General features: G+C 34.9%; 1 protein-coding gene across 3 annotated transcripts in view; it reads left to right on the top strand.

Moving 5' to 3' along the window:
• Positions 1–14,521, top strand: part of PIK3CB (phosphatidylinositol-4,5-bisphosphate 3-kinase catalytic subunit beta) — a 190,902-nt gene that overhangs the window by 118,531 nt on the left and 57,850 nt on the right. For all 3 annotated transcript variants that reach the window (XM_043996524.1, XM_043996526.1, XM_043996527.1), the window contains 6 exons: positions 233–456; positions 4,228–4,407; positions 5,072–5,242; positions 7,733–7,810; positions 11,613–11,861; positions 12,706–12,802. In XM_043996524.1, coding sequence (XP_043852459.1) covers positions 233–456; positions 4,228–4,407; positions 5,072–5,242; positions 7,733–7,810; positions 11,613–11,861; positions 12,706–12,802 — 999 coding nt within the window. The remainder of the gene's footprint in view (positions 1–232; positions 457–4,227; positions 4,408–5,071; positions 5,243–7,732; positions 7,811–11,612; positions 11,862–12,705; positions 12,803–14,521) is intronic.

Raw genomic sequence — 14,521 nt, 5'->3', positions numbered from 1 at the left:
TACTAAAGTTTCAATTTATCTTTTAGCCATGTGAAGTTTAATATTTTTAATAATTTGCTCTTGATACCTTTTAATATATAATTGTTTTTCTCTCTGGTTTTATATATACTTCTTTGAGATACTTATCTATTCACATTAACTTTCAGATGTGTGTTTGTCTTCCTTTTGTACAATATAATTCTTTTTACTTGATTGGCTAGTTGAGTGATCATCTTATTTTGAATTCATTTAGGTCTCCATGAGTTTGATGCCCTAGAAGATCCTGAGGTGAATGAGTTTCGAAGTAAAATGCGCCAGTTCAGTGAAGAAAAGATCCAATCCCTTGTGGGATTATCTTGGATGGATTGGTTAAAGCACACTTACCCACCAGAACAAGAACCTTCCATTCCTGAAAACTTAGAAGATAAACTTTATGGTGGAAATCTTGTGGTAGCTGTCCATTTTGAAAATTGCCAGGTGTGTTCATATGATTCTTTTTTTTTTTTTTTGGTGGGGCAATGAGGGAAAAGTGACTTTCCCAGGGTCACACAGCTAGTAAGTGTCAAGTGTCTGAGGGCAGATTTGAACTCAGGTCCTCCTGATTCCAGGGCTAGTGCTTTATCCACTGCACCACCTAGCTGCCCCTATTCATATGATTCTAATGCAAGTTTTAACATTTTCACTTTGTATTCCATTATTAGCCTTGTAGGTTGCTGATAGCCCATTCATTGAATTCTCAACATTGTAGTCAAATGAATACTATATTCCCTAATGACCTAGAAATGAAGAAAATATAATTTGAGACCATTTGTGAACTGGGCTACTTTTAGCTTGTGATTAAGTTACTAGTGTATTGAACAGATTTTCTCATCAAGATCCATATTTTTATATAAATGTTTGCCTGTGTTATATAGAGTTATGAATTTTAGAAAATAGAATAACTTTTTAAGATTTCCTATTGTTTTTGAACAAAGGAGGGAGCATAATGCACAAAGAAGTGTAGAAGATAAAGCAAAGTTTAGCAACACTCTACTCCCTTCCCACTTCCCTAGACTAAACTTTGCTGTTTTACTCATTCCATGGTGCTTAATGCTTAAAATTCATTACTTCCCGTAAGATCAGTGATGCCAAACATGTACAGGCACATAAATGCAAAAGGACTACACATATGCTCCATCTGCTTCATGACAATTTGCTTTATAATGAATTTTCAAGGGTTACTTGCATTTTAAAAATAGGTGGTCTTTACTTTCCAATTTGGATAATATACAAAAATTCATAAATGTAAATAAAATTGGAACAGAGGAGAGTAACTAGTCAAAGCGAATATCATCCCTTTTCTTTTGTGGCATCCTTTTTGAGTAATCTTATTCTCTCTGCTCCAGTCAATATCACATTTGGGAAAATTTTAAATGGGGCTTTGAGTTATTATTTTCAAGTTCTCTAATGGTAGAAAAACAACTTCAGCAGTTCCTGTTTTATAGTAAATCAGTAGTTGTATTGCTGTAGTAAAAGTAAAACCAGTTGTGGTAATGCTTAGACCAGAAAGAAAACAAGTCATATGACCTTTAGTCTTTGGCGCATAAAATTTGACTTTTAAATCTTACTTTTCTTTCTTTCTCCTCCTTACCTTCCCGTATCCATTTAATGGACTTATGTTTAAATATTAAGTTTTTCAACAGTTCTCCAATGTCTATCATTTTTCTATTTATACTGATCTGGAGGAAATTTTGATGATAAACATATAGAAGAAACATAGGGGGGAAGTGGTTGAGTCTTTGATTTCTTTGTTCTAAAAAGATAAAAAATGAAACCTATTCTCCTGTACAGCTCTTAAAAGAGGCATTTTATACACCGTATCATTTTTTTCTTTTTCTTTTTCTTTTCTTTTCTTTTCTTTTCTTTTCTTTTCTTTTCTTTTCTTTTCTTTTCTTTTCTTTTCTTTTCTTTTCTTTTCTTTTCGGCGGGGCAATGAGGGTTAAGTGACTTGCCCAAGGTTACACATCTAGTAAGTGTCAAGTGTCTGAAACTGGATTTGAACTCAGGTCCTCCTGAATCCAGGGCCGGTGCTTTATCCACTGTGCCACCTAGCTGCCCCCTCACACCTTACCTTTAAGCTAATTTGTCTTCCTGGTTGAAGCATTATAAAAATTTCTTTTTGCACCTAGTCTTAATTGGACTAGGAGCCTTAGGCTTGCCAGAGTCGCAAATGAGAAGAGCAGGGGTCTCAGGTCATGCACGAGAGACAAAGTTTGTGTGTTATGTTTGTTTGGTTTGGTTTTTGCAGGGCAATGGGGTTAAGTGACTTGCCCGGGGTCACACAGCTAGTAAGTGTCAAGTGTCTGAGGACAGATTTGAACTCAGGTCCTCCTGAATCCAGGGCCAGTGCTTTATCCACTGTGCTACCTAGTTGCCCGAGAGACAAAGTTTAATCACAGGATGTTGAGCATATATACAAAAACATCAGTGGAACAAACTTAAGCAATGTAATATTAGAACTTTCACAATGATTATCATCAGGAATGGGGTATTTTTCAGGTGGGTATTTTTTGGTTGGCATTACTGAAACACTCTGTTAGTGCATTCTTTCTAACCTTGTTTTTGATAATTTGTACTTCTGTATCTTGGCTACAGCCCTGACGTCATGTTGCAGGTCTTCCAGCTGATGACACAGGGGCTGTTGCTCAAGGACAGAAATCATACTGTTTTGTTAACCCATTCCAATCTAACCCCCACATATCCCCCTTTTTTGTATAGCAAAGAGAATAAATAAAATGCACTATTTCTCACAATCCCTTTTCTTCCAGTTTGAAGTATGGGGATCTTCTCATTCTATTTTTCTTGTTTCCTTCATGTGAACAACCTCTCCCCAGACCATCTCTCCCCTTCCCCCTCCCCCGGTCTATTTCTCTTACACCTCAACCCTATTTTAAGGATGTCATTACTCATTCTATTTTTCATGCCACCTTACTCATATAGCACAATGTACAAATGTCTATATCTACCAAAACTATAACAGCAAGTATGGTTAACAGCATTAGCTAATACTAAGCTTCTTTGCAATTTCAGTAACACACTTCCATTATCCATTTAATTAGCAATTTCATCGTGGATCTCAGATGTGCCATGTAGTTGTCTGGTCTCTGGAACTCATTTTCTTGGGGCAGCCTGGAAGATGTCTTGTCTCCAGAGCCCCTCTTCTCTTTAGTAGATTTACTTCTCCAGTTTCAAATTACTTGTAGAGACTCCTCAGATTTTCCTGTTAAAATCTCTTGCAAAACAGATGTCAATACAAATTGGTACAGTCTCTCAAATTCTACTTTTCCAACAACTAGTCCATTAGTGTTTATAACATGAGTGCCCAGTGTGGTTCACAACTTTATTTAATTCTGTATCTGGCACACAAACATTTCTTAATATCAAACCAAAGGGATACACGTAAGACATATAAGCTAAATATTTCATAATACTACAGAAAACAACTTTTAAACCTTTCCAAATTATATCCAATCTAGTCCCCACATAGGATCAATTTGATGCAACTTCCCAGTGCACTTTAAGAGATATTTCTACGGTATCCCTTATATGTGATCATCTAGGCATTGCTTAAATGTTTTTAATTATAAGGAATTTTCAACTTCACTGTATAATGTTGGACAATTCTAATTGTTAACAGATTGCTTCTTAAGATACTAAGATCAGTGAAATTTATACTGAATAGTTATGGTTCCGTCTTTTGTAGCTTTATCTGTCTATTCCATCATATACAACTCATCATGTATTTAAAGGTAGCCTTCTCTAATTATAACCATTTCCATTCTTGTCACCTGTTCTTTGTTTCACATGATTTCCTGTTATTGGCTCCTTGGCTCCTGATTTTTGTCAGGGTTCTACTTATAATTAGTACCCAAAAATGAAAATTTTAGTGTATATATGATCCTTCCAGTAGATAGTATAGTGGGACTCTTGCCTCCCTAGATCTGGGCACTATGCAGTTATAAATTCACCAGGAATTGGAATTCATTATTGTTTTTAACTCTAGTGGGGAAGTGCTATATTAGAGTTCATAGCCATTTTTCTAATGCAAGGAGAGAAGCAAATAATGGTTAAACTCTGACATTTTTTTGTGGCAACTTAATGCATCAAACTATCAGGGTACTCAATTTTAAATAATATTGTGGCAAAAAAAATTCAGTATGACAAATGCAGTATTTTATTATTCAATATCTTGCTTTCTCTTTTTAAAAGGATGTATTTAGTTTCCAAGTATCTCCTAATATGAATCCCATCAAGCTAAATGAGTTGGCAATCCGAAAACGGTTGACTATCCGTGGAAAGGAGGATGAAGTTGATCCCTATGACTATGTCCTACAAGTCAGTGGGAGACTAGAATATGTGTTTGGTGATCACCCATTAATTCAGTTCCAGGTATGTAAATTGTTATAATTTTTAAATCAAATGTTAAACATTTTAAATTTTATTTATTTCATATTTTATATGAAAGTGCAGGACTCTTATGTGCTTCATGCTTCTTTTTTTTTTTTTTTTAAAGCATTCAGGACTAAGTGACTTGCCCAGGGTCACATGGCTAGTAATTTTTTTTTTTTAATTTTTTATTTATTTTGGTGAGGCATTTTGGGTTAAGTGACTTTCCCAGGGTCACACAGCTGGTAAGTGTTAAGTATCTGAGGTCGGATTTGAACTCAGGTTCTCCTGACTCCAGGGCTGGTGCTCTATCCACTGTGCCACCTAGCTGCCCCTTGCCCCTTCCCTTTTAAATATGTAACAAATCCCAGTATGTAACTTCCAGCTATGTCCTACTTCTCTGTAATTCTTGAATAATTTCTAATTTCAGTTGATTGATATTCAAAGGAAAAAAGTCATTAAAATTTTGCCATATATTGGGCCTGTATGAATGCACTTATTCTCAATTAGATTTTTTTTTAAAGTACTCTATATTAATTCAAATGTCGGATTCCAGTTTTCCGACTAACTTAACTTCATTCTTGATTTAAACATTTTGTGGAAGCACTGTGTTGAAAGGACAGTATAAATTTTCACTTTGTAATAATTGTCTTCTCTGCTATTTCAGTATATCCGGAACTGTGTCATGAATAGAACTCTTCCCAAGCTCACTCTTGTTGAATGTTGCAATATAAAGAAGATGTGTGAACAGGAAATGATTGCCATAGAAGCTGCCATAAATCGAAATTCATCCAACCTCCCTCTTCCACTGCCACCGAAAAAAACACGATTAATTTCTGTGAGTTTAACTCTATACTTACGTGACCTTAAATAATGTATGACCTTTCATCTTGTGCATTTCAGTCATTGGCATTTTCCTTCCCCATTTCTACTCTTAGCACACTAAGAGTCAAGAGACTGTCATTTACTAATAATTTGTCTTTCTAAATTCTTATCTTTAAAAGAAAAATTCTTATTTCAAAAACGAAAACCTTAGGTTTTTACTTTTATTTTCCTCCCACCTATTATTTTTTTTGTCTTTTTTTTTTTTTTTTTTTTGGTGAGGCAATTGGGGTTAAGTGACTTGCCCAGGGTCTCACAGCTAGTAAGTGCCAAGCGTCTGAGGTCAGATTTGAACTCAGGTACTCCTGATTCCAGGGCCAGTGCTCTATCCACTACGCCACCTAGCTGCCCCCACCTATTATTTTAAACTACTAAAGCTGCATTTCATTTAAGGTTTATTTCTGTGTTTCTGATTTTACTGTTATGTTTGGTTCTATGTTTACATTTTTTAAAGGAAAGATAGTTATATCAGAGAGTCTAAGATTAAGTTTGACAATATGGAGTCCAAGTCAATGAGATTGAAGAGTTAAGTTGAATTCTCAGTACCAGTCACAACAGTTAATATCGTATATGCCTAGATGTTAATAATGCCCTCTTTAGCTATTTGCCTATAAGTGCTAGGCTTCTTTAAAATATTTTTAACCTACCAATGGCTATAAAATATTTCTTTTTAAATATATCAAACCTGCTAATGGTATCATGTTTTCAGAATCTCTTCATGTATATTACATTTTTATTACTCCTAAGTACAAAAGGAGATATTGTTCAGTCACATTGGTTTCTTTCTTTGACCAAACGTTTATATATTCCATATTTTAAGAGCATAGAAGTTTCAGGAACTTTGTTCTAAATCTCAACCACTGGTATGAAAAACTGCCAGTCAGATGGTATTACTTTATCAAACCCTGTCATGTCTCATTCTCCTTGGAGTAATGGGTTAGTCTTCTCTTCCGTCCTTGCTTTCCAACATGGACATTTCATATGTACTTACACACACACACTGCGCTATATTTCCTTAAATACCAATGTAATTTATGTTGGATACTCTTGTTAATATTCATCATGTCTGATAAGAATATCCATGCTCAATGAAAATATTTCATTTTGTCACTTAAAAAAAGACTGGCACCATTTAAAAATTGTTATCTTTTGTTTTTATATCCCCTTCATTTCTAGATATGGCCCTCCCTTCCTCTCTACCCAGAAAGTCACACTGTATAATAAAAATAATAAAAAGGTAGGAGGGAAAAAACATTTCAGCAAAACTAATCAACACAACCATAGGGTCTAAGAATGTAAAAAATATTTCGCATAACTAGCCTTTTGCCACCTTGCTTTGAAGCAAGCAGAGACACTAGGACCAAGCCTGGTCATAATTACAGAGTTCATTTTCTTTTTTGTTGTTTCTTTTTTCACTTTTCATTTTTGTAAAAATTAATGTTAATCATTTTCCTAGTTTCATTTATTTTTCTTTGTATCAATTCATAAGTCTTCTGATGGCTTTCTGTATTTCACATATTTGTTGTTTGTAGCACTGATGCTTCATTTTATTTGTATAACACATTTTCTTTACTCATTCCTAATCAGTGGGCACCTATGTTTTTTTCTAATTCTCTGATACTACAATAGTGATGCTATGAATAATGGGACTTCTCTTTCTTTCATCTCCTTGAAATATATGTATCTACCAGGAAAATTTCAAAATCAAAGACTCTGGATATATTATTATTATTATTATTATTATTATTATTATTATTATTATTATTATTATTATTATTATTATTATTTGTTCTTGTTACAATTCCTACATAGTTTTCCAAAATGTTTGGATTAATAATTCACAATTCCAACAAACATGTGTGAGTATGCCAGTCTTTCCACAGCCCTGCAAAATGGACTATTTCCATGTTTTGTCCTTTGTACCAACTTGATGGGTGTTTGATGATACCAAGAGTTTTTTTTTTTTTTTTTTTTTTTTGGGGGGCAATGGGGGTTAAGTGACTTGCCCAGGGTCACACAGCTAGTAAGTGTCAAGTGTCTGAGGCTGGATTTGAACTCAGGTACTCCTGAATCCAGGGCTGGTGCTTTATCCACAGCACCACCTAGCTGCCCCCGATACCAAGAGCTTTTAAAATTTCATTTCTCTTAGTGATTTACAGTTACCTTTCATATGGTTGTTAATAGTTTCTAATTCTTGTTTTGAGAATTGTTTGTTCATATCCCTTAAATACTTACCCAGTGGCTCCTGATTTTTATAGGTTTTGGGTAGTTTACTATATCTTGTACCTCAGAACTTTATCAGATATTTGATAGAAGGATTTTGGGTTTTGCTTTTTTCAAAATTGTCAGCTTACTTTCCTTCTTACCCTAGTTGCATTGGTTTGCTTTGTGCAAAATCTTTTCATTTTGATAAAACAAGTACTATCCTAATTTTCTTCTTTTCTAGAATGTTTGGGAGAATACCCAACCTTTCCAAGTTTTATTGGTTAAGGGTACTAAACTGAACACAGAAGAAACTGTCAAAGTAAGTGTGATCTAACATTGGAATTGACCTCTCACTTCATGGAGCATTTAAATAACTTAGCCTCTGTAAAATTTTGTTATGTATGTTTAGCATTTGCCCAACTTCTGTTCAGGTAAGAGGGACTAGAAGTGAAATGTTTTTTTTTTTAAACAATCATTTTTCAAAGATCAGGTAAAATTAGACTTAATCCATTTTAAGTAGATTTAACACATCAAATTTATAAATATTAATTTCAGTGAGGATCATATTATATAGGCATTAAAGATCAAGAAACTGAATCACATGCTTATATGAAGCAAGCTAAACTCTTATTACCCATCCACCCCACAACCTCAGTTCACACCATTTCATTTTTTAAAAAAACATGCTGAACACAGAAAATGTAGTACCATTTCCTGGAAGAAAAAAGATGACTGCATCACAGGCCACAAGCGGTTCACACATGGGAATTTATTGTGTAATTCTACACAATTTCATAAAAACCATACAGGGCATTTTATCTCTGAAGGTATTAAGTGTGCATTTTCCTTTATTTTGTTTGGCAGATAATTAAATAATACTGTAATGCAAGAAAGCCATTCAATTAGTCCATGATATTTCTGGCATGATCGCACACTTAGGAGCACTTGCCAAAAACAACCAGTGTCTTGACTTTGTTCCTTGTTATATATAAAGGTCTTGTGGCAATTAAAATGCCATGGATTTCCTGCATATTTCATGAACCAAAATTTGGATTCCATTAGTGAATATACTGAATGCCCTTTGGATGATATTTCCTTTCCAAAAGTAACCAAATTTCTTTTTTTAGTTTATATGTATACAGCAACCTTCCAAGAAAAAAAAAAAACATTATTCCCCCCTTACTGACAAGGTATATTCACCAAGAACCATTAACTGAAAGAGCCTAATAACACAATTGTGAGTAATTGACCATTTCACTTTCCAGATTTTATTTTGGTGGTTTATGTGCAGTTTAACCTTGCTAGTGTGGTAGCAATGTTATCTTTTTGCATTTGACACATTTTTCCCCTTTAACATTGTCTTTATTTACATTGTTATAGTTATTATATGTTATTTTGTTGGTTCTGCCTTTTTACTTAACTTCACTTCAGACTAGTCTTCTTATGTTTTCTGAATCATATTCTTCATTTGTTATGCAATAGTAGATTCTCTTTTTCTGTAGCTATTCTTGTAATCACTGGGCAAACATTTTATTTCTGTTTTTTTATCACAGATACTGCTTTTATGAATAGTTGTGTACATGGAGGTCCTTTCCCATTGACAATTACCTTTTTGAAAAATATCTTCACTAAAGGGATTGCTAGTGAAAAGAGTGAACAATATAGTGCCTTGTACAACTTCAGATTGAATAACTGAATTTCACCAGGAAGGGGACGACAAACTTATAAAGAATGAAGGTGGTGATCTAGTCCCTGAGTGATGAAATGAATTGACTTTCAGACCAAATCTGGGGATGTATCCCCCAAGAGATGCCCTTCCCAAATGCAAAGTGACTCAGTTTTGCCTTTAAGTCCCTGAAAGCAAAGAACATTTCAGCAGATTAGCTACCCTAAGGCTTGGCTTTGGAGGTTGACCTCTCTATAAATTGCCTCTCCATCATCCCTTACTTGAAGACTTCCAGATGAGAAAAATCCCACTTCTTACAAAGATAGCCCTTTCAAATTTGGGGTAGCTCTGGCATGCTTTTTCCCTTTTAGCGAACTTAGATAAATCTGCTTCTTTTCAGCCTTTATCTTTACTTCTTTTTCTCCCCTGTCACATTCCCATTCCATATGTCAATAAAACAACAAACATTTGTTAAATGTTTATTTTGAGCCAGCTATTTTGTCAGTTAAGGTGCAGGATGGATAGCATTTGGCTTGGAGGTAGGAGAACTTGAATTCACATCTTGCCACAGATGCTCATTAGCTGTGTGGCCCTTGCCAAGTTACTTAACATCTCTAATCTTCATTTTTCCCATCTGTAAAATGAGGGGATTGGACTCAGTGGCTTCTAGGCACTCTTCCAGCTGTGACTGTGTAGTCAGTGATTCTATCTTAAGCTCAAGGAATACAAAAAAATGCCCCAAACCTCCTTCACCTCAAAGTTTCTTACATTCTAATGGTGGAGACAACATATAGAAATCAGAACATAGATGATAACCTTGGAGAAGATGGCACTTAAAGGAAGCCAGAGATTATAAAATTTTAAAGTTGGGAGCAAGTGCATCTCAGGCATAAAGAAATACACCTACAAATGTACCAAAATGGAGTATATGGCTGGAAAATAGAGTGTTGAGGGGAATGGAATGGAAGAATATTGAAAGAGGAATTAATCAGATTTTGAAGAATATTATATGATCCTCATGATTATAGGAAACCACTTAAGTTTGAATAAGGAGTAGAATAGCCATTCCTGTACATTAAGAAAATAACTTTGGCAACTCTTTTTTTTTTTTTTTTTGAGGCATTTGGGGTTAAGCGACTCGCCCAGAGTCACACAGCTAGTTAGTGTCAAGTGTCTGAAGCCAAATTTGAACTCAAGTCCTCCTGACTCCAGGGCCAGCGTTATATCCACTGCGCCGCCTAGCTGTCCCTCTTTGGCAACTCTTTTTGAGGTGGATTCAAATGATAAGAGAGTTGAGACAGAAAGGTCAGTTAGAAAACTTTTATAGTAATCCAAACAAGAGTTTTGAGGGGCCAGAAGAGGTTATGGTGTCTTTGTGTGTGGAAAGAATGGAACATATGGAAGAGATATGTTAGAGAAAGAAATTATAAGATTTGGCTTCTGATTGAGTATATGGAGTAATCAAGAAAAAGGATTAGAAAATGACAGTGAGGCTGTAAACCTGAGTGACTAGAAGGATGGCCATACACTTGACTAATGGTGAAGTTTAGAAGACAGGATTTAGGGGGGAAATAATGACTTCTATTTTGGACATGTTGAGTTTGAGGTGCTGATGCACCATCCAGATCAAAATGTCCAGGAGACAGTTAATGACACAAAACTTAATCTCAAGGTAGAGTCAAAGATGCATCTGCATAAAGATGATAATTGAGCCCATGGGAGCTAACAGAATTACCAAGCAGGAGAGCATAGATCAAAAAGAAAAGAGAGCTCAGGATAGATACTTGGGAGGTGATTTCTTCTGCTTTTATTGCCTCTAGGATCAAATATAAAATTCTCTTAAATTTTTCACACCCCCTCCCCCTTCCCATGTACTTTGCAGTCCAGTGACACTGGCCTTCCTGTTGTTCCTCCCAGTAGACACTTCAGACTGGGCATTTTTAATGACTGACTTATATACCTGGAACTCTTTTCATCTCCATCTCCTAGCTTCTTTCAAGTCCCACCTTCTGCAAGAAGCCTTTCACTGTTCTCCTTAATGCTAATGCCTTCTGTTAATTACCTCCAATTTATCATATTATATCTTGTTTTTCCATACTTTTTTTCATGTTTTACTCCCCATTAGACTGTAAACTCCTTGCGAACTAATTTTTACAGGTTTGTCTTCTAGTTACTACTTTTAGAGTTCTAGGCTTATGAAGTCCAGTTTATATTCTGGTTCATATATGTATATTACATTTTACTAAGGCAATTTGACTTCACAAGACTATATTCTCCTCTCTTCTCCTTACTATCTGGTACTCTCCATTATTCTTCCTCAGAACTGAGATGTCTGTGGTGGTGGTGGTGGGATTTAGGCTTTAAAGCTTTTATTTCAACATGAATTCATATTTATTCTCAGTGTTTTCCTAATCAATACTTTTAGTACTAAACATCATTTCTATATCTCTTTCAGGTTCATGTCAGGGCTGGACTTTTTCATGGAACTGAACTTCTTTGTAAACCGGTTGTAAGCTCAGAGATATCTGGAAGAAATGACCATGTTTGGAGTGAACCACTGGAATTCGATATTAACATCTGTGATTTACCAAGAATGGCTCGGTTATGCTTTGCAGTTTATGCTGTGGATAAAGTGAAAACAAAAAAGTCAACTAAGACAATTAATCCTTCCAAGTATCAGACTATCAGGAAAGCTGGAAAAGTGGTAATTTATTTTCTCCAGTTTTAAAAAAGACCTGGATTTGAAGTCTAAAGTATTCACATTAGTTGAAATGAGAAGGAAGGTTACACACTGGCAAATAGGGAAAGATCATTTGAACTCAGGACCAAGAAAACTCATCCTAATTTATATTTTGGCTCTTTCTTCCATCTCAAAACGAGTTTAGCTATGTCATACTTTTGTTGACCTCAAATTGTTAATATTTTACATTTAATAGAGTCTCTTCCAATGTTAGAAGTTATCTTGAGGCATGGGGTCAACCTTCTCACCACCCCCAAATGAAAACCATAATCAATGTAACCTAGGTCCTGAAAACCGAAACAATTTAGAATTTAGTTATTCACCAATTTAATTTACTGTTAATAGGTTAATCAGAACTTCACTGGTTTTATTTTACTTTTTATTCTCATCACTAATTTTAGCCCACTTGGCAAAATTTTATTTCTAATTTCATCCTGATTCTTATGAATTTTAAATTTAAAGTGTTATAAAAATAATTACCATAGTTTCTTTTCTAAGATGCCAGCAATTTGAAGCCAAGGTTTCTCAGCAGCATCATCATGGTGTATTTTCTTTTACCAAAAGATAACAATAATTGTGTTCTTATTTATTGCTTACATTTGGCAGATTTGTTATGTGAAGATTTTAAGTAATTAAACATTTTTAAATTTCTTATGTTTAATTAACGCAACTTTTTCTCCCACCTATCAGTAAAGAAAAAAACAACAAACAAAAACAATCCACCCTCTTTTAACTTGGTCTGATATAGTATTTCAAAGGGTCAGGCTTATTTTTAGTCTATGTAATATGCTTTCCCTTTCTCCGATAGCACTATCCTGTAGCATGGGTAAATACCATGGTTTTTGACTTTAAAGGACAGCTGAAAACTGGAGACATCACATTGCACAGCTGGTCATCATTTCCTGGTAAGAATTAAGCTCTAATTTTGAGACTTTTAGAATAATTTTGCTTCTATTGCATGTTAGTTTTGCAAATACAATTCCTTGTTCAGTTCAAATAAATGAATCAGCACTTCAGATCATTATTATTTACCTGGTCAATGGAAAAGTCATTTTATATACTTCATCAAATGTATTTATTATTGTTTATATTTCTTCTCTAAACCATACTAATTTATCCCCAGATCACTTTGTGACTTGAAATATATTGAAAGTCTATACATGTTCATTTAGGGACCTGGGGGGTTGGGGTGAGTGGTGGAATATTTCTTTGGATAAAGACTGTTGAAATTTTGGAATAAAATAGAAGCCATAAAGCCCATTTCCATTGGAGTAGAGAGATCAGCTATAAATATTTGTGATTTTTTTTTTGGGGGGGGTGAGGCAATTGGAGTTAAGTGACTTGCCCAAGGTCACACAGCTAGTAAGTGTTAAGTGTCTGAGACTGGCTTTGAACTCAGGTCCTCCTGACTCCAGGGCCAGTGCTCTATCCACTGCGCACCACCTAGCTGCCCCGTGATATATTTTTAAAAAGTTTCTAATGGTTTTACTTTCTGTATCAATCAGTTCTTGATACATCATCCTCCCTCTGGATGTTCTCTTTTGAACAAAGAAAACCAGGATCAAATGTATCACTCTGCACCCATTATTTCCTACCTTTCAGTGGTTGTGTGTGGAAGTGGAGAGATAATGTTTCATTATCTGTTATCTGTTGCCAAGACTGCATAGCATTTAATTATGTGGACACATAATTTTATATTTTATGGAGAATCTTTTGCTAGCATTCATATTGCTTAAAACAAAGTTTCGGACATGCTAATCTAACATTTGCATTCTTTGATAAAGAATTAAGCGACATTGTTAACTTGAAAATTCTTTTTATATCCTGAGTTACCAACATAATACAAGCCTTTCTTACGAATTTATTGATGTATGCTCTGAAATTCAATATTTGTTTCTTAATTATTCCCAGTCATATTAAATTCATCTTCATAACAAAACAACAGCACCTGTTTAGTGATGCATAGCTCTATATTAGGTTTTGTTGTTCATTCGTTTCAGTTGTGATCCCACTTAGAGTTTTCTTGGCAAAGATACCATAATAGTTTGCCATTTCCTCCAACTAACTCATTTTACGGATGAGGAAACCGAGGCAAACAGGGTTAAGTGACTTGCCCAGGGTCACACAGCTACTAAGTGTCTGAGACCAGATTTAAACTTAGGAGAATGAGTCTTCCTGGCTCCAGGACCAGTTATCTAGCCACTATGCCACCACCTAACAGTCCTCTACTAGGTGCTGATGGAAATAAAACTTTAAGATTACACATAGTTCTTGCTCTTGTGGAGTTTGTGGTCTAGCATGGGTTAAGACACAGTTACGGCAAATATATTAAAGATCTGCCCCCAAAGTGCTCATATGATATTTGGCCATGGAGTAGAGTAGGGAAGACAAAAGGATAAGGAATGAGATTTTTGATGATTTTATTATAGTATATAGTTTATTATAACTTTCAGAACATGATATTTTAAATGGAATAGGACTAAACGAGTAATAATATAGCCCTGGGGAAAGAGCTGTTTTCATTCATTTTTGAACCTTAAAATATTTGCTCTTTAGCTGTACTTGTGAATTCCCCTACATGCAAACAGCCAATGCCAAGTAAGAAATAGTTACAGGAAAATCAA

This window comes from Dromiciops gliroides, chromosome 3 (assembly GCF_019393635.1).
Source record: "Dromiciops gliroides isolate mDroGli1 chromosome 3, mDroGli1.pri, whole genome shotgun sequence".
NCBI classification, from domain to species: Eukaryota; Metazoa; Chordata; class Mammalia; order Microbiotheria; family Microbiotheriidae; genus Dromiciops; species Dromiciops gliroides.
Note: the sequence above shows the minus strand (reverse complement) of the source record. Positions and strands in the feature narration are given on the sequence as shown.